We start from the raw sequence: 21332 nt of genomic DNA, 5'->3' as shown, positions 1-21332 counted from the left end.
GAATTATTTTTTATTTTAATTTTTTTATTTCCATTTATGATTTGTTTGGCGCTACTTATTTTTTTATACGTGGACTATACACGGGAGAAGACGTGACGTTAGTGATTTATGCTATTAGTTGTATTATTATGGGTATGTTAAGCTATGCAAAGTCCGTATCGTCTGTTGTTCACCATAAATATATAGACGAAATAGTGTTCATGTTGAGAGATCTTGAAACAAGATCTAATTTGAAAGATCACGTTAATGAAAACATAAAGGAATCTATAAAATTTTTGCATTTAGTCCTGAAAGTGCAGAATTATTGTAATTGGGTATTAATAATCGTGTTTCCGTTAATGCCACTTTCTTTGACAGCGTATATATATTTTACATCAAATGATATTGTTTTGTTGTTGCCTTTTTATGCTGTGTATCCGTTTGATGCGTACAGTATCAATTATTGGCCAATTATTCTCATCAAGCAGATTTGGACTGGTAAGTGAGAACCGCTGATTTTTTTCGCACTGTCAGGGTGGACTACGCAATAGAAGTGAATTTTGTAACGAAATTGTATAATGAAATTTGTCATTGTGTAACGCACGAACTGGATACGATACATCGCGGAAATTCTCCGCAAAACGCTGGACCTGTTTTTTGGTTCGTATCTATTTTTTTTGTTTATTTTCGTTCATTCTCGGTCTAGTGTTCACTACCTAATTTGCATGGCAATTTTTATTATTTAAATATTCAAGTATATTATCATTTAATTACTAAATAATATATTTCCACGATACAATACTCGAATATTAAACAATATTGCACTACAAAAAAACCAATATTTCAACAATAAAAATTGCTACGGAACTTTGGTAGTGAACACTAGTCCGAGAATGGCCGTTTTATACTATAAGATATGGTAATTCCGTGCAAACTTAGCAGCGGTTTGTATGTGTGCACGCCCGCTGCGCGCCTAGTACGAACGCACACATTCGCATGATCTCGCGGTACACTCGCGTTGCATAGCGCAGGTTGTCCTACGTGCCATACATTTAGATACCAATCCGCGATGCTAGTACAAAAACGTAAATAAGTAAATACCAAGTGCGTTTAATAAATATTATTTCAATATAGCACCTAGAAGTGCTGTTAAAATATACATATACATTCTCCTATTTTCGGCTACGGCAATAGCTTCAGCGCCGTCTCGTGAGCTTTCACGTAGCTCACGTATCCAATCTTATTAGTAAAAACCTCTGCGCACAGGGATCACGTGAGCACACCGTGAACGTACCAGTAGTTGATCGCTGCCAGTGGTCGAGTTGTTAGCTCGTCACGTCTTACGTCTAGCTCAATTCGTCGATGGGTCTCAAATTGTGTTGATTTGTTTGTCACAAAAGATCTCCATATGGGACGATTAGCTGCCTGCTTCTCCTAATGTTTGCAACCCTACGCTCCGAGCGAAGTTGCCCGAAGCTACTTGCTCTTATTATATGTTTAGTTTATGTTGTAGTTTGTACGCTACACAGTTGTCAAAACGTTCATTATGCTATGGTTACTAAAATTGTTTTTTATTGTAAATTGAGCTTTAAAGTTGTTTATAATAAACGGTGGTATTTTATCAACCCTCTTCAGGTATAATGCGACTAACTTACCGCCTAACGTATATCTTCATAGTGGTAACACATTTTCATAAAGAGGGTTTTGTAAGAGTCGTACTCAGGCTCTTGACAATTAACATAGATGCAGTCCATAGTACATTCAGAAAAGGTATGACGACGGCAAAATCTCAAGTTCAATTTCAAAAGAATGAAGTCACAGTAGGATCGGATTTAGTGTAAGATTTAGTACCCACGGAGGTACCGCTGAAAAGCGTGTACCGCTGCTGGTACCGCTTGGAATGTTCTGTAGGATTGTAATGTAGCTAGGAGAGTAGTAGCCTCCGCAGCCTCGATACATCTTGCTTAGTAAGTTTAAAGGTCTAGAGGAGGAAATAAATCCGATTTTATAAACATTTCTTCATCTTTAAACGAGTGGCCAGGAACCGGAGAAAAGGTCATAAAAAGGTGGGATGACGATATAAGGAGGTCACATCGTCACACCGTAGTTCTATTCTTACCAGAGCGCGGTGTAGGTCATCAGATGCTGTCAAATTTTCTTTTCTATAATGTATATATTCGTCTCTAATCCTTACTGTGCACAAACATAATGCCTTTGTTCGATTTATCCTTGTAAAAGGACAGAATCAAACAGCAAGGCCTAAGTTAGGTTATTCAGACTATATTAGACTTAATTGTCAATTATTTTCCAGTAATATTAACTGTCCTTTACGTCTTTGGTGCGGACGCGCTATACTACATCTGTTGCACATTTATCCACGTGCAATTCAAGTTGTTGCAACAGGAGATACAAGGTAGTATTCCTGAATCTTTACCTTACGATGGAAGGGAGGGTTTTGGAAGAGAAGTGGACGAGGCGTTAACTTTGAAAATAGCCAAACTTGTTACGTGGCATCAGGATATTATTAAGTAAGTATTGTCAACCACTACTCATATCGTCAGCTTAGACGCATCTGGTAGGATTACCTTTCCCATATGGCACTGCATCGTGAGGAAGGTGATGTGATTGATAAAAAAAAAATGTAATAAGACTAATTTATAAGCTCTTTTTACTAAAAGATTATGGAAGTTGTTTGAAATAAAGGAATTTTATTTTTTTAATTTTATTTTCTAAGCCTGTTATTGAGCACGTCAATACTCCCGGTCCTGTGCCGCCCGAGTTCAGCCGCTGCTGGTCACTTTTCTCTAGTCATCCGTCCATCTTGTCGCATGGTATCCTACGATATTATTAAGGGTGCGTACAGATTTGGCGAATGCGCCGCAAATACGCCTATTCGCGAGCTGCACACGTGGATTACGTTGTGCGATCTGTTCGCTTGCCATTCGCGCGCCACTCGATCGCCACCATAATAAATTATATTAACTTGTATTTAATTTCATGCATGCAGCACGCGTGCAGCGCGCGTGCAGTATGCGAGCAGCGCGCGCGCATCGCACATGCAACGCGTTCGCGGTGCATTCGCCAGTTCTGTACGCAGCCTTATGGGATTTTTATATAGAAAAGGATTTCAAAAAACAATAATAAGAATAACGCTGTCCTTATTAATCTTCGTCAAGATCACTAAAAGAAAACAATCTACTTTCATTGTTCGGTTGACTGATAATAGAAAAAGTCACGCCGAATGATGTCATTATTTAATTTTGATAAAAATAATCCCTTCTTAACGATGTTTACTGAGTACGTAGCAAATAGTTTCATTTCCTATACACACGGTGTCAATTGTTACAAGTTTTTGTTAACTGTATGGTTCATAACTTGATTGATAATTATTTTCAGAGCTGTGGGTTTAGTGGAAAAGATCAACTCCAAAACGACCCTCTTTAACTTCCTGTGCAGTTCGTTTCTGATTTGTCTGACTGGGTTTACTGTTACGGTAGGACTAACAATAATCATCATTACTTATCATTATATCCCCTTCTTTATGTCCGCTTGACGAGTACGGGTATCGTAAAGAGAGGATTTATAATGGCATAGTCCTGCACGCTAGCCCGATGCGGGTTGGGAATTTCACACGTTTTCCAAGGGTTCATGCCTTTTGACATGCAGCTTTCGTCACGAAATTTTTCCGTTCGCTCTTATGGCGGCACTTCATATGATTACTTGTATTCGCTGTTAGGTGTCTGATGTACTTGGAAAAATATTTAATCTACAGACAAACATGCCGACACTGACAAATATGACTGAATATGACCATAGTGTGGACGGTATACTTGCGTATTTGGCTCTTGTGATGTGCGTCGAGAAACTCGTCATCGAGTTTGGTCTATTTGTCGAATAGGCAAACAAGGCAAATACTTCGTCACGCATGTTATCTACACATGGTGACTATTTGCCAAATATATCAAATACACCAATACGAATAGCCGTGTGAAGTGCCACTAAACAGATATTGCTACTAAACAGTCGCAAATCTACGTAACATAGAAATTAAAATCTTCTGGACATTTCGCTGCAACAACTCAGTTGGTCGAGTTAAATTGAGAAGCAACAGCTCTCTACTACCAATGCTTTTCATAGTAAAGTAAATGAACTTGTTTTTGACCCCTACCTAGCCCTGGAGCAAAGATAGGGTCTACGTTGGAACGACCTCGCTCTTCTGAGCGTACTCGTTCATGTTAAGTTGTCTTCGTGCTATCGTCTTTCGCGCAAATGAACTATCGCATATTCAAACTTTCGCGAAACTGACCATTCGCACAAATGAACTATCGCGCATTTAAGCTTTCGCGCAACTGGCCATTCGCGCAAGTGAACTATCGCGCATTTAAGCTTTTGCGCAAATGGCCATTCGCGAAAATGAACTATCGCGCAATCGTCTTCGCACTATCGTCGTTCGCGCAATTGGCATTCGCATTCGCGTCGTAGACCCCCACAACAGACCCCTCACCAAGTAGAGACGATGACATTTAAATAAACATAATTGTAAATACATTTTCAAAGTTTAAAATCGATACTGTTATGTCCCTTTCAATCCCGAAATGTCTTTCATAAATGTTTTTCAAATGACAAATATTTTTTTTATTCAGGAGATTGATGGAATGTACGTGGTGTCCTTCGTGACTTTTCTGGGCATCTGCTTCTTTCAAATATTCTTTTTGTGCTTGTTTGGAGACCTGATAGAGCAGTCTGTAAGTATCAAACTCAAGTGTTATTTTAGTAATAAGAGTTTGAAGTAGTTTTTTAATTTCACAACAAATTAAAATTTATGGCTTTAAAATTTCGGCTTAAATAACCTATATCAACTTTACGACCCCAGCTTCTACAGGCTGTATTCAATTAGCTTTTTTGAAGGTACGATAATGAATCACAAGTATTGATAGGTCTCTTTAATCAAAAACACTGAGTCACAAAATACACGGGACGTCGCTATCCTTCTAAGAAAATATTCCTCTAAGGCCGGCAAACTAGGGGACGAATGACTTTTGAGGTCGGTTCTTTTAGTACTCACTACTGATTAAAAGATAAATTTGTGCTCTATCTTTTGCTATTTAAATCGGATATTTGACCATTTATCCTTAGTTAGTGGACGGCAAGATGTATTTAGTTCCAAATCTTTGTTATTGTAATTATTATCTGTATTATTAGTATAAAATGCATATGCACTGTGTTGATTATTCTAGGAATGAATTATTTCTATTTCTAACTAACAGTATGCTGGATACAGAATATACAGATTCAAATATTTGACTATTTACCAGGAATTAGAGGAGCAGGAAGCAGCTGGTTCTGGTGCCGAACATATAGGTGTCCGCTGTCTGTGCTGATCAAATAACGCAGTCGTCCGAGACGGCGGGTCAAACAAACTCCCATTTCGTCTTTGATATAAAATAGTTTCTCGCCTGCATTTCACTTCCGAGAGCAAATTCTCTCACTTCTGTACAATGGCGGAACGGTGTTTTAGGGGGTGCTCCTATCTTGTTCGAACTTCTCTTCCAAGCATAAGTAGGGTGGGTCGTCGTAAGTAGTGGGCGTAGTTCGAAGGGTATTTATAACCATCCGAATGTTTTGAAATATACCACCACATTGCTCGTTTTCGTTAGCAAACCACGTAGGAAGGGTCGTGCGCGATTACCTTTCTTTAAATCAAACGTCATCGTTGTCAATTTGTTAAATAATTAAAGAATTCACTTTGTAGCATAAAAGACTTTGAAACATGATAGAGAAAATTGTCATGAAACGGTATTCGAGACACAGATTCAAATATATGACATACCTGAATGTCGAAAGAGGGTTTGAGATTGGTAGGATTAAATAAATTACGCTAGGATTATTGGATTACTGACACGGGCGACAATCGCTATAATTTTTATATTATTCTTACAAAACTGACACTGGCCCAAGCCTAGTGGCCGCCATTAAAGAAATAATAATAATCTCATTAGTATCACAGATTTATTCCGTAGAGAATGTTATGCGGAGGAGCAATAGAACAACCCCAAAAAAAGTGAACATGATCAAATTGTTAGTTAACTAACAATTTAAAAAATGAAGCATTTCCCACAAAGAAGTGAAAATGATCAAATTGTTAGTTTGGGCCTTATACTTAGGACTCATATAAAGACACAATATTTCATAAATTACGAACTTACATATCGCATGGTACATTGCATCTTAAAACTATTCACAATATTTTAAGTAATGTAGAAATGCTTCTATCCATCCTTGGTGGTTTCTTGCATGAAGAAAGGTAATAGAATAGAATACACTAGCAACTTCATTTCATCATTCTGGTGATGGTACGAAAGCCAATAGCTGATTTAAAAAAGTCACTGTTTTTAGTAGTTTCTTTTTAGCGTAACGACGAGTTGTTTACATTAACATCCCATTACTGGGACTATTTATCTTTAAACAACGAGTGATTTTGTGATTTCGGCATCTAAAACTAGTATAATTATTTATTACTAATGTTAAATGTGCCTACTTACCGATAACATTTGTTTAATATTATAATAATGATATGTAAACAAGGGAAACCCGTCATTAGCTTTATTCTTAGCCTATATACAATGTAAAATACTTTATGTAACGCCGTTGGTTTTCTTAATATATAAAAAAAAAATCGACTCATCCGTAGAACAAAGATCTATGTGCAAGATTACTTGTTCTCAGAACATAGTACATTTCGTTCGTTCATCTTCGCTGTGGATGTCAGATCGACCGTTGTTAGATTTTGTATTTCCATAGGCCTATATATCTTTACATAGGCCTTAGTTTCAATAACGAAATTGTTCTCGTGACGTACTCATTCTCTTTTCGCTGTATAATCACATCGGACTCTGTTCTTCGGACGAGTCGAAATAGAACTAATACGACCGATTACGCCATTTTCATTTTATTTTTCAGAGTGCAGAAGTAAGCAATGCCGTATATGAAAGTAAATGGAATTTGACTAGTATTCAGCACTCTAAAGAACTCTACATTATAATGATGAGGTAAAGACGAACTTATGATATTATTATAATATGAGACACGCAAAAGTCTTTTTTGAAGTTGGATTATACTGTAACTCTTGTTGTCACTTGTTACACCAAGACTCTTGTTGTTGACACGGAATTGAGGTCCCGCGTGCATCATTGACTCCTAACTGGGAGATAAATTGAAATATTCCTCAATTCCCTTACAGCACGATGCTGTTGTAATGGCAGGATAGCCTAGACGCGGTCTTGAGTAACTGGCTGAAGATTACAGTGGATAGTGAGATTTGGAATTGGAAGTCCGATACTGAGCTTAGAGACGGGGTGCTTTGAAATATGAACTTGAGAAACTAAATATATCTTTTACCTCCAAGTTTATGTAGCATTTTTTTTGTAATATCAAGTGACGGGACGAACAAGTCGTGCGCCTGATGGTAAGCTACACGCCTGTCCATAACAGCTGCAGTGCCACTCAGAGCTTTAAATCGTAAAGATCTGAGGGGCACTGCCACTGCGCCCGTCACTCTGAGACATAAATTGACAAGTCCCATGTGCCTGTAATTTCACCAGTACCCTTACCATTTCTAACTGGAACACAATAGTGGGGACATTACTGCTTGGCGGCAGAAATAGGTAAGGTGACAGTACTTCTCTGGACGAACTCTCTCACAAGGAGCGCTATTGCTACTAGCATCATTATAATTAAATTAATTTGGTTTTTGTTACTTTTGCAACCCTTTGTTATTAAAGTATGCATAGTGTCGATTAGAACTAAAAAAATTTTGATCAAGTTTATTCATTTATATGCCAAAATTGTTTTTACAAATAAATACTTAATGGTTCCTAAGACAGTTTCCTTGTAACTTCTACGGTTTCGGATTTCCCCATACTGTCCTATTAAAAAAAACAGCCTATATAATGTTTTGTTTCCTTTTACAGGGCTCAAAAATCTTGCAAGCTGACAGCTTACGGTTTTGCTGAAGTAAATTTGACAGCTTTTACTAAGGTATGCAGTTTTCTAATTTTTGAGTTATTTTTTCATGATACCTAGAGACGGAACAAACAAGTCGTGTGACTGGTATTAGGCAACAGGAATCCATTGCAGTTACAGTGCCATTCAGAGATTTAAATCGCAAAGATCTGAAGGACACTGCCACAACGTCCATCATCCTGCGACGTAAGTTGACAAGTAGTAATTTCACCAGCACTCTTCAAAGTCGGAACGTAATGATACTCACATTACTGCGTGGCGGCAGAGATAGGTAATGTGACGGCTACTTCACTGGACGAACTTGAGGAGACACTCTATTGCTACTAAATAAATTAAGGTCTCAAATAAGCGATGTTTTTTTCCTTAGATTATATAGGCTTATTAAATTCTATACTATATTTTGGCAATATGCCTACTATAAGTTGCTACAGAAAATGTTGGAGGAAAATAATAAGTTTTTTTTACAGATAATGAACACGGCTATGTCTTACTTCACTCTGCTAAAAACAGTTCGATAAAGAGAAACCTATAACTGCAGCATTTTGAGAATATGTAAAACTGGTGTTTATAATAAGGCTTTCTAGATCTTGAATTCCCTTGTTATTGTCGTTGTTTATGCTCGTACATATGTATTCATTTTAATGCACAAGAAAATATAAATCTATTCTCACAAAATCATGAATTTCAACATAGTTTTGGATCCTTTTTCGCTACACTTTATTTGCTACGCTAGTCTAGTCAAGTTTTTGATATCAAGCGCATGTAGACGCAGTTTTTTGTAAGCATAACGGTTACTACGCCAGTGGCACGTAGACCATATTAGTGAAACGTGACAAGATAGCGTCGAGTAGATTATTTATTATTAGATGTCTTATGTTTCACAGAAAAAGAAAACGTATACAGTGTTATAGTTTTTTCATAGCGCCATATTTATCACTTCTCTCCCGTGAAGGTTTTAATTAAAAAGTTGTCTGTTCAGCACAAAAGATTTTATCAAGAAATCGCACGATAATTGAGATCTCAGTCATAACTGTTCGTTGAAACAAACATTCTGAATAAAATCAATGAGAAACCACCGCATAAGTATCGCTATTCAAACATGAGTCTCGCGTGTTTGGTTTGAAACGTGGTGGATGCATATTCGATGAAATCCATGAAAGTTCGCCGAACATTTTCTTGAGTTAGAGCGTTTCTCCGCTCGTGTGGTTTTTGATCAAAGTTTTCCGTTTCATCGTTTCAAGCCGCGAGCTTGGAGTTTACAACAGACAAACATATATGCATGTATAGACTGCTATCTATCACCAAATATGGAGCAAATATCGAGTTCTTAGGTTTTTGCGATTGTTACACATAGGAAATGTAACTAGGAGTTCTTTACCAGGTCACGGCTGTCCGAAAATGGGACCTACAAAGGGCCTCAAACGGTGGTTTGTTCGTAATAACTTACATCTGACAAAATAGTTTTTTTTTTTTCATAATATAACGGGACACACATCTCGTGGGCCAGGTAGCAAGCGACACACACCTGCCTATAACAGTTTCAGTGCCACTTAGAGCTTTAAATCACTAAGATCTGAGGTACACGGCCTTTGCGCCTGTCACCCAGAGACATAAGTTGACAAGATCCATGTGCCTATAATTTCACTAGCACCCTTACCCTTCAAATCCGTAACACTGCTCATAGTACTGCTTGGCGGCAGAGTTGTTAATTTGTGTAGAGGCAATATCATAACTGAGGAGGTTAATCTGAAGTGCGATTATTGCAGATTATGTAGCGCCTCGGGCGTGTACGCAGATACATACAAAGAAAAACAAAAAAAAGAAAAGAAAAGGTATCCTGAAAGCGATAGCTAATTGTCCTGATTGCCCGATTTTTATTTATACAAGTGTAATTTTAAATGATTTTGCACAGAAAGCCGTTCCGAATTCTTTGTGATTGCGTGACATTTATGAAAGACAATGCTGTGCCTGCGCAGTATCATAATAAGTTTAGCAAATCTCAAATCGATATTTGTGCGATTGCATTGAAACGCATAATTACTTATATCCTTATTGTATACACTGAGTAAGCATTAAAAGGAAAATCTTATCTTTTAGCCACTGATATAAAGCTAATATTGTAGCATTGATTAATGCAATGATGTCAATGAAAATGATAACTTTCTTGGATTATTTCTGCCTATAACTGGTATAGTTATCTATGTGTTGTGAATCGCTAGTCATTGTGAAATTCATTTTCTGATAATTTACGATTTTGTACGGCAAAATGTGCAGTGCTCCTAGCAGTCATTAGAAGAACTAAAATTGTCTACACAAATACTTTACGCGGCCACTAGCGATTTGTAACCCATTAGATAAGCGTTAATTGCAAAAGTTATATTACTTATGTCGTAAATGTATAACGTAAGCATTGGCGTAAGCTCCGTGAAAAACGCGCTAAGTCAGAAAGTGTTTCGAGAAAAATAGATTTAAAAAAAAAATTGGTCTTATTTTGAAGGAGATAGTTTTTTCTAGAAAGAAATTTTAGCGTCAATACTAAAATGAAAAAACTGTTAAAGCAGAAGCTCGTGTTTCGAGAGAAATATTTTTGTAAGATGTATAATTTTGATTGCTCGTCAGCTTTATTACGTGATTTAATTTTGAATTATGATGTTTTTCTAGAAATTACTAAACCACCCCTAACCCACCCCCTAATTCGCCCCCTAACCGACCCCCAACCCCCCCCCCCACCCCCCCCCCCCCCCCCCCTATCCTACCTCCTAACCCACCCCCTATCCCATATTCGTAATGACACTTTAATTTGGTACTTCCGGTCTTAATTGTTTCTTAGAACAACTAAAAAAATTAATTGCAATTGAAATCAATTCAATTGAAATCAATTGCGACACATCGCAATTGATTTTAATTGCAATTGATTTCAATTGAATTGATTTTTTAATCTGACTGAATTTCTGATTGAAATTTAATTGATTAACGCCCAACACTGAGTGCGGGGCTATGAGTTTGTACGTTATTATTATGATTTAATTAGATACCTATTGGGATCGTAAGAAATCATAAACACCCAAAATAAAAAAATTACAAACACCTTTTGCCATTGTGGTCTGTTTGGTGTGGTCCATATGTAGTCCATTGTATATTGCATGTATTGTATTAAAACACTTATTAAAATAAATCACTCGTGACTAAAGCCATAAGCCAAGGTAGCCTAATGGAGATTCAAGTACAGGCCGTGGTTTCGAATCTGGGGTCGCACTTCTAAGTTTCCAGGAATTTATATGCGAAATGTACCATGAGCTTTTCGGTGACGGAAAACATCGTAATGAAACTTGCACGTCAAAGAAGGTTCACAACCCTCGGAAAACGCGTAAAATCCCCAAACCGCATTGGGCCAGTGTGGTAGAGTATGGCCTAAACCCTTCCCTGAGAGGAGACCCGTGCCCAGCAGTGGGATGTGTGTTGATGATGATTTCAATATAGCAAGAGAATACAGTCATGAACAACGTATTTTTGTCAAATTATGTTTACAACCTGCAGGTAAAACTAAAATAATGATGTGACAACCCTACGCTCCGAGGAAAGTGGAGACATGAACGCGCCGAACAAATGGAAGTTGTACTAGTTTTAGTATACTATGGAATTAGTGTCGCGCTATGCAATTCACCGTACAAATATTTTGTCAGTGACTTTAACCACAGTGTAAAGAAGATACAGTAGGAGATGTCCCACTTTACAGTCTTTGAAGTCGCGCGAAATACTGCTTTCGTCTAGACATTACGGCATAATGCATGGTTGTCACCGTGTGTTTTTTTATTTAGTTTGTTGTGTGAGTGTTCTACTACTACGTCCTTATTTAATAATAAAAAAAGTTTACTCACAAGCCGTTTTATAGTATTTGCAGTAGTAAGGATACGTAAAAAAATATTTTTTTTGCTTAATCGTTTTATTTTAAATAAAACACTCTCTCACTAAATTTTTTCAAAGTTGTTCCGATTAATGGGTCTTTCACATGTTTCAATCCAAGGCTTGCATCTGAAAATAATAATAAGCATTTATTAGCTACTTTGTTTATATATTATAGTATGAAGTACTTGATAAATTTAATTATGATATTCATAAACATCACCTCCTCGGATCTAGGATTTAGAAATATGTAACATGTAGTATGTACCTTTTTCTACTCACCAAATCACTACAACAGTCATACGTGTCCCGAGCGAGTGTATAGCAGCTCGGGCTCGCACCCGCCCCTCCCTCGTCTTGCACCCCGCACGATTGCTCTGTCTAGACGTGTCCGTTGGCTGACTGTAGAAACTGGTTAGACTGTGCTTTAACATTGCAAACTCACGATAGAGGTACAGTTTTGTTGGATCTACCAACGATTTACATACAACTTGGTTTGAACTTGGAACTAAACATACAAAGTATGAGAAGATATAAATTTGTTTATTTATTATTGCCAAAGTTTCACGCTTCCACTTTAGGAAACTTTGGTATGAAGCTACGCCATTTTACCACACGACCCATTTACGTTACATTGCTGAGTTTCAAGGAGTGGGTTTGGGCCATGGTCCACCACGTGTCACAACCCGCATTAGCCTAATCAATATAATCTGTATTACCAAATACAGACTAAAAAAGTGTCAGATAGCACAACAAAAACTGAAAAGATTATCTTTGACAAATTCGTTGTTTTGTAAAAAATCATGGAAGAAAAATTGTTGTATATGATGTCAGTAATACAGTCCTGTGATATTGTTTGTTTGCAAATAACACTGTACATGTATACATGCACACATGCACACATGACAATAATTATAAGGTTGGATTTTCCCTGGTCCTCAGGATGGAAGAGAACGCTCGCAGAACGCTCGCTCTCCAATCAGAGTTTCGTATAAAAGGACTACTTATACAGGGTCATTTTCATTCTTCAAACTCAAACTCAAATAAATATTTATTTCTTGCTCATTCGTAAGAGAGATTTCCCTGAGAAGAATGAGTAAGAAACTCTAGGAGTTGTTCTTTTTAATTAACTCAAAAAAGATGAAGGTTCTCAATTTGATTGTATTCTTTTTTGTGTATATTACGTGATTACTCCGGAATTTGTGAACCGATTTAGATGATTCTTTTTTGTTGGAAAGAGGGTACCTCAGTATTAGTTCCATTTCAATTTGAAGAAAATATTCCACCTCTAAGGGTGGATGGATGGATGGATGAATGAAAGGAATATTCCAGTATCCGATATAAATAAAACTTGGCAAACAGATTTAGGGTCGTATTCTAGAACTGTACTCAATGCTCAAGTCAGGATTTGAGTATGATTTCAAGCACTGGAAATACGACCCTAATGGCAAGGACTTGAGTATGATTTCTAGTGCTTTGAATCATACACAAGTCCTGACTTGAAAATCGAGTAGAGTTCTAGAATACGACCCTTAATTTCACGAACTTTAAAAAAGTCATAATTGAATAAATTACATTTGTATATATTTCTCATTTACAATATTAATTTCAAAAGGATCAAGACGGGTAACCCATCACAAACTCGAAATATTTATTGTTCGAATTTTCTTTACACCGAAAACTGAATTATAATAAAACAGTTGTTCTTTCAGGATATGTTGAATGTTTATCGCAAAGACACGATTAGGTTCGGTTAGATTAGGTTAAGTTAGGTTTAAAAGAAAAAACATTTTTGTCTCAAAATTACTTTCGAGGTTATTAAAATTCGACTAAACGTTATTTCTGAAAAGTGTCATTTCGGACTATTGATAGGTAACCATCAAGACAACCTGCAAAAGTCTTTACTTTTGCAGTTTATCTTTAGGTCTTTAGGTCATTCACTATTTGAAATATTTGTGCCTTCCCAAGTAAATGCCGATGCACGGCATCGAATTTTGAGGGAAATATAAAAAAATACGAGGTGAATCATAGGAATGCCTTGAGGTACATACTGTTCTTGTTACAGCTATATTCGTCTTATTTATTTAATTTAACACGTACACTTTGTGCTAAATTGATCGTAAACTGAATACAGGGTTCATGTTCTGTCATAGTAATAATACATGAACCCTGGTGGGCATTGCAATTTACTACATTTAATTGCATTTAATTGAGAGAGGTTACGTGCAAATTAATTATTACAATATAACAATAACCAATGAATTATATTAAATTATATATGGTTTAAAAATAGCTATAAATAATTAAAAGTTAATTAAGTACAAGTAAAAATAAAAAGAAAAAAAAAAGAAAATTATGTTTATCATGGGTAATTTCAATTTATATCTTTATCATTAAGAAAATCGTTAAAGAATAATAACATTTTTCATTTAGGAAATATTTTAAATTAACTGACAAAGACTTATTACCTTGTTCGTTTTTAATATTTAATGGAATTTTATTATATATTTTAACAGCTTTGTTATAAGGACTATTTCTGAACAATTCCTACCTTGGCTTTGGAAGCACCAGTTGTTTGTTGCGACGTGAGCTACATGTGAATTCAAAGTCGGTAATATTATTCCTTACAAACTTTGCAACTTATTGTACACATATGCTTATAGTTGGATCGTGGTTATTGTATTGATATTCGTAAGTTACGGCCGTTAGTGTTGCGTTTTGACGGAAATGGACCTGCACCTCTATCATGAGTTTACTGTGACAGGTGTCTACTCGCTACCGACCATGTAAATTACTTTACACCTGTAGCGATTACAAGAATAATAAAATAATAAAATCTATCTTTATTGCCTCCATAATGAACAAAATAAAATTACGAAAAAACTTAAAAGAAAAACTACACTGATGATACTAAGTAGATATTTTTGGAATTAGAAATTAGGATTATCATATTAACAGGAGACAAAAGGATGTGTCTCAGCTGGTGCTACTCCTGTTCAGAAGAAATAACATTTTGTATACAAACAGTTTACGCGGTCGCTAGCGATAACTAACACTGAACAGCGTGCGGTGAGGTATTAATGTGGTGGTAGTGCTTGTCTGACAATGTAGTGTGTGGTATTGTGTGCAGCAAATACCAACCGCCTGCTGTGCATGAAATTATGGTAAAGTTAAGATAAAAATATAAACTACCCTATTATCCCTAGCAGTGAGACTTCAAGAGTCGTTCCAAAGAATTTATCTAATAGTGTATCCCTACAACCTAACGGTGTGTATTCTAACCTAACCATAAATATATAGACGGAGAAATATATATGCAAGATATGAATGGGGAGTCTGTCACCATGAGACCTAAGGTGACAAATGGAAGGTTGGAAGGAGGTAAGGAAGTACACGTCGTGCAATGTGTACTGGAATGGTAGTCTCACTGCCGGTCAAGCAGACTCACAAGACCGATCTACTGATGGCTAAAGGTGTCTTGGCCATAGTGAGAAGAATAGCGGGTAGTACTAAGCTGGATGTTGAATTTGATGAGTTAAAATCAGATGGTAGTGGATAACTGAGTATATTTACAAATCTTATTACTATTTATACAATTTTATGAATAATAAATACATAATGATAGGTTTTTCTCAGTGTGCTATGTGTGTTGGTTGCCGACAAAGCTCTTTTCTGTTAAGTAGTGTATTATATCCTTAGAATAATAACGCACAGAATGATAGTTTCATATCAAACGAACTGTCACAAGTGAGGCAAAAATCAAATTCATGTTGGCTAGTTTTAGTAGTAGGTTAATTTTCGGTTTTAGTGAATATTTATATAAAAATACAAGTTGAAACGCGTTACTTCCTTGTGGAATGTGATGTTAGTATCTATTTTATGTTTGTCTGACGCATTTATACACTCATTTACAGCACATTTCGTCATTTTTGGCTAAAATTCTTGATCTGTTCGAAGGCCCGCCCGCTCGTGTAGGCCCATTGGGCGTGCTTCAATTTGCCTCACTTAGCGTGTGCGGACTAGGTTTCTGTGCGTTATTATTCTAAGATTATATCACTATGTTGCACTTGTTGCCTGATGATGAGGCCATTTCTTGTGACAGTTCAAATGTATGTTACGATCTTGTATTTTATTGTTAAATGTATGATGTTCAAAGTTGAACAGACACTGTAATCTCATTGTACAGGCACTGATCCATATGTAATAACAACTTAGGCGTGACATCAGAATCGAATTTTGCAAATAACTTTTTTTGTCCAATTTGTAAGCTATGTCGTGTCGATTTGAGGTTATTCTTCTAACGCGGAGACATAAAGTTATTTATACGCTAGTAATTTTAACGACAGTAATTATCCTTCTGTAGCTGAATAGGGTGCAAGGAGAATACAAGGGTAGTTTAAATTTTCGATCAGGATTCCAACAATGTGACGTCAAAGAATTCAATAACATTTGTTAGCACAAGCTCGGCTTTCGTTTGGTGTCTCCCCTCGGCACTTAACTTTACATTAAACTTGTCCAAGCGCGAAATTGATCTCTAATACTAAAACCACTTAAACGTGACCTCTGACTCTTGGTCATATATATCCTATTAATAGGTATAAAATTTAAAAGAATATTTTGTCATCAAATCACCAACATTTCAATTATTCTTATAATTTTACCTTGGTCTTACCGGCGAACTCGTAATCTCCCGGAACTCCCTATCTCTCGGATCGATAGATAGGGATAGACACAGCGACAGTTGCTTCAGCTGTACCAAGCATAAGTCTGTTCGTGTAAGGCGTACTGCTGCCACCTATGCGGTGGTTCTGCTCATTACCAACTCGCCACCTTGGATTCAGTTGAAAAGCGTGTCAAGAGGCTTATAAGTGACTCAGAATTAGTAGAAGTTAAGTTGCGAAGCCTTGAACACCGCCGTAAAGTTGCCTGCTTATCGGTATTCTACAGGATTTATCACGGAGAGCGTACGAGGGAAATGCACGATGTAATTCCTCCTGTCCCGTTCCATCATCGGGGAACCAGACGTACGCTGGGGTTCTACTCCTATGTTGTAGATATACCATCATTGGGGACTAGACGTAGGCTGGTAAATGGCTAATAATAATAAAGCACACACTCAACATAGCCCCGCACTAGAGAAACCCTGTGTCGCGGGAGCCATAGACAACCATAAATTACACCCAAACTCACGAGAGAAATAAATGTAGGCAATACAAATATTTCTACTGGCCCTATGTTGTAGATATTCCAATGATTTTGTTTCCCTTCCACATTCAAATGGCGAACGGCTATGGAGTAGAATTACCTGCATACACAGACTTGTTCCCTGAACGTTATAACTTGGACTTTTTTAAGGCGATAGTGAAGAGGCATTAATTATTTAGGTATGCGTGCTCCATCGTCGACGTCATAGTCACTTTCGATCCGGTGAGGTGGAATTCACATGCGCACTTATTGTTTTTAACAACAAAAATACGTAGACGAAGTTATTTAGATCAAAAAGGGAAAATGTAATGTCGTGTTGAATGTGGAACCTGAAGTTAGGATACTAAACATTGATTAGAGATTACTCCACCGACAAAGCACTTAAATAAGAAGAAGAGGAAGAATCTGACAACGAGACCGTGAGTTACCAATGGAAATACTTTGTATTTAATTTGAATCAAAGATTATTTGTCAAGAGTCATCAAAAAATGGTCGTATGTAGTGAGGGATCCCTCAACGAAAATATAAATCGCCACGTGACACTATTGATATTTCGTTTCGACGTGAGTTCAATCAGTGATCTGTGAAATTCACTATGATTCCCGTACATATGCGGACAGATTGTAAAAATTTTAATCAAGATATTATATTATTTGCTGTAACCTTTTGGATCTTTTGCACACGTCATATTTATTGTCTGGCTTGGAAATCATTTAAGCTGAATATAAGCTGCTTTCTTTCTATTCCAAATATTTTTATTCTGACTTTATTAGAATGAAATAAGTAAAGCAAGTCATGTGTAGTAACATTTACGGAATTGTTTATCTTCAATAAACTTATATTAAGGGGATAGAGAAACTTTCTAGGAACATTTAGTTCCTTTTACTTTATACAGTTATTCAGCATTATTTATGTTAAGGTCTTACAGTTGAAAACCCAAAGGGAATTTTAGGTACAAGGTGGAATATTCCGTTCTCACTAAACGTCTTCTCAAAACCGATATTTTACATTACTGGAATAGACATTGAAATTTTATTATACAATATACAAACGCACTCGTAGTTGTAGAGGTAATAGAGCTCCTTGTGAAAGAGTTCGTCCAGGGAAATACTGCCGCCATCTTATCTATTTCTGCCGTCAAGCAGTAATGTGAGTATTACTGCGATCCGGTTTTGAAATGTAAGGGTGTTGGTGAAATTACAGGCACTTGGGATAAAATTTATCCAACGGGCTCAGTGGCTCTCAGATCGCTGCGATTTAAAGCTCTGTCTGGCACTGCAACTGTCATGGGTAGGCGTTTCGCTTATCACTAAGCGCATGACTTGTTCGTGGCGTCGCTTGAGATCATAAAAAAAGTCTCCTGCTCTAAAAATGAGACTGAAACTTCTAACTGTAAAAGTTGAAACAACGTTATAGTTCCAACGTATGACAGCCGTGACGGCAGATCTCACCTGATGCTAAGCGACAATGTGACCGAAGATGGAACGCGTTTGCCTAAAAAATGCCTATTCACTCTAGCCTTGAATAGCCTCAAATTGTACGTTTCGGGAAACACGGTAGAATATTCCATTACTTTGTCGCACGCATCAGAAAGGAGGAAGCAAAGCGCTTAGTATGAATTGGTGGTATATCATCAACATAAGGATGGAGTGTTCCGGACCTTCTAGTCGACCGAAGGAGGAACGGTGAGGGTGGAACTAAATTGAAAAGTTCTATTGGATACATTTCGGGGAGTGTGGATAGTAATCCACACTCCCCGAAATGTATCCAATAGAAAACCGACAAGCAGGTTACTTTTCTGCGATAGTCGAGATTTTGTAGCTTCGACTCCACAAGAGAATTGTTGTTAATAAATCTCTTTGCTTCTCGCTCCACCGAGTAAAATGCAGCTAACTGGCAATGGGTAGAGCCGTCCCAAAGGTGGCAGCAGTACTTCATTCACGATCCAACTTGTGCTTTGTACAGATTTTAAAGCTGTTCAATATAATGTATATTATACTATCGACATACTACACGTTTAAAATTAATCTTTAGTTATCATATTTGGACGACATCAGTGTCCCGATGGTTAGCTCTATGGACGCTACGTGGTAAGGTCCCGTGGTAGAACCAGTTTGAGATGCAAACATTTCTAAAATGGTTCTCTACCCAAAACACTCAAGATAGTAAGTGTCTCGGAGTGAATTTCAGTGCAATGTTACATATTTATAGTATTGGGAATTCCTTAGATTGTGATCAAGGAAGGAAGGTGTTGTTGTCTGCAAATTTATATTTTCTTTCTGATTTCTTTGTTTTTCGAAATTTCAGTTCTTCTGTTACAGATTCGTTAGTTTTCAGGGAAACGAACAGGCAATTTCGATATGTCATCCGCAGTTTGATATCGCTTGGCAGTAATAATAATTAATAGAAATAGAAAAAGGACCCAATTTAGTTATTTGTATGGAATACGCATTCTTTAAAATTTTCTCTAATTCCATGTCGCACCCTCCAATTCCAGGAGGGGGACGTAATCAAGGATTAATTTTCTACTTGGATTATTTTCAATCCACCTCCGTGTGTGAGCTTTAGATGTCTTCAATTTAAAAGGGCTCATTCCTTCGCTGATAATTTCCAGGAAAGGTTTTATATTAAAAACAGAGTTATATAATTATATAACCACCTGTTTAAATATAATAAGAGAAATATGTATATTTGTCAAAGAATTCCAGGGTGAATTCCGTGAAAATTTTTGTACCGTGAAATTATGACTGTTAATTGTTTTATTTGTGAGAACAGTTTTGAGGAATTTGCGACAGGATATTCATTATTTGAGATGAAATGCACATATTTATATATGTGCGGCGAATGTCATAAAGGCGATAATAGTTACTAGGATAAAAAGGGAAGGTTCGATAGATGCTCATATAGAAAGAACGGATGTTGGTGGATTGGCGGTATAAATTTGCAGAGCGAATTTTAGCAGCAGTAGAGCACCTTGGGACTGCCACTTTAATTATTTCTGCCGCCAAGCAGCTAAGTAAGGCAGTAGCAGTGCCACTCAGATCTTTGTGATAAAATTTCGACTCGTCCGTAGAACAAAGATCTAAGTGCAAGGCTGCTTGTTCTTAGGATTACACAGTACATTTCTTTCGTTCTTTTTCCTTGTGGATGTCAGATCGACCGTTGTTCGATTTTATATTTCCGAAACGAAATAAGATATATATAAATTCTCAAAACACCTTTACATAGGCCTTAGTTTGAACAACGAAATTATTCTCGAAACGTGCTTAATTTCTTGTCGTTTTAGAATCACATCGGACTCTGTTTTTCGGATGAGTCGATTTAATAACTACAGGGCTTCAGTTGAAAACCAAAATTTAGCAGGTTCTCTGTAGTTATTAATGATAAATATCTCCATATAAAAATTGTGTGCAAAGTTAGACGATATTTTATTCTTAATTAATTCATTTTAGACTTTTATTTTAACTTGATTTCAGTATTTATCTATCGTGTAACAGAGATATTCTATAGACAATATCCTTAGGTATATCGCATGTTTCTTGTAAGACCGCTTTTTAATCGTAAATACCTAAACCATAAACTATCTAGTAATACAGTTTTTCTCGCTTCTCATCTGGTGACTTGCCTTAGTTGCAATTTTCTGATACAGTGTTTTTCTTTCTAATTCGTCGTCTTATTGAGAGAAGTTTACAAAGTTACTTACCTAACTTGACTGTATTAATATAAAATGTTAATAATTCGAGACACATCGAAAATATATAACACGTACGCGGGAACCACGCCGTGATGAAAAAAGCAACGTATCGGCTGAAATTGAGCCCATATTTCATAACTCACGCCTACATGCAGTCTACGACTGTATCTTGTCTTATAAACGTAATAAGTGTCATTTTAAAAATGCGTGCAGACGAAAATATTCGTATATTTATGTAGATTTTTCTAATTCAACCTTGCGAAGGGAAATACGAAAGATGAAATTGTATTTTATTTAACGAGAACATAAATCTTCTCGCGCGGGAGTTGTAAAATGAGAGAACCGTCGTTCAGGAGTGTGTTGCGAACATAAATTCAACATTCCCTGCAATATTTTGCAGCAATAACTGTGAGCCGGCGAAAGTTATGCAACGGGCCTTAAAACTGTAAGTATCTACGCAATTGTAGAGTTTGCGACTATTTCGAAAAGGGTAACGCATATTAAACGTTGCAGTTTGTGGACCACTTCC

General features: G+C 36.7%; 1 protein-coding gene across 1 annotated transcript in view; it reads left to right on the top strand.

Moving 5' to 3' along the window:
* The first annotated feature begins 200 nt into the window (after positions 1-200).
* The window catches only part of LOC113238328 (odorant receptor 4-like), a 52753-nt gene continuing 31621 nt past the window's right edge, over positions 201-21332 (top strand). Inside the window, exons 1-8 of the mRNA XM_026475166.1 lie at positions 201-477; positions 2291-2507; positions 3376-3472; positions 4623-4724; positions 6940-7028; positions 7950-8016; positions 8469-8510; positions 13970-14000. Coding sequence (XP_026330951.1) covers positions 201-477; positions 2291-2507; positions 3376-3472; positions 4623-4724; positions 6940-7028; positions 7950-8016; positions 8469-8510; positions 13970-14000 — 922 coding nt within the window. The remainder of the gene's footprint in view (positions 478-2290; positions 2508-3375; positions 3473-4622; positions 4725-6939; positions 7029-7949; positions 8017-8468; positions 8511-13969; positions 14001-21332) is intronic.

Source organism: Hyposmocoma kahamanoa, unplaced genomic scaffold (assembly GCF_003589595.1).
Source record: "Hyposmocoma kahamanoa isolate Upper Pololo Valley unplaced genomic scaffold, ASM358959v1 95, whole genome shotgun sequence".
NCBI classification, from domain to species: Eukaryota; Metazoa; Arthropoda; class Insecta; order Lepidoptera; family Cosmopterigidae; genus Hyposmocoma; species Hyposmocoma kahamanoa.
The sequence above is the reverse complement of the archived record's forward strand: the minus strand, read 5'-3'. Positions and strand labels throughout refer to the sequence as shown.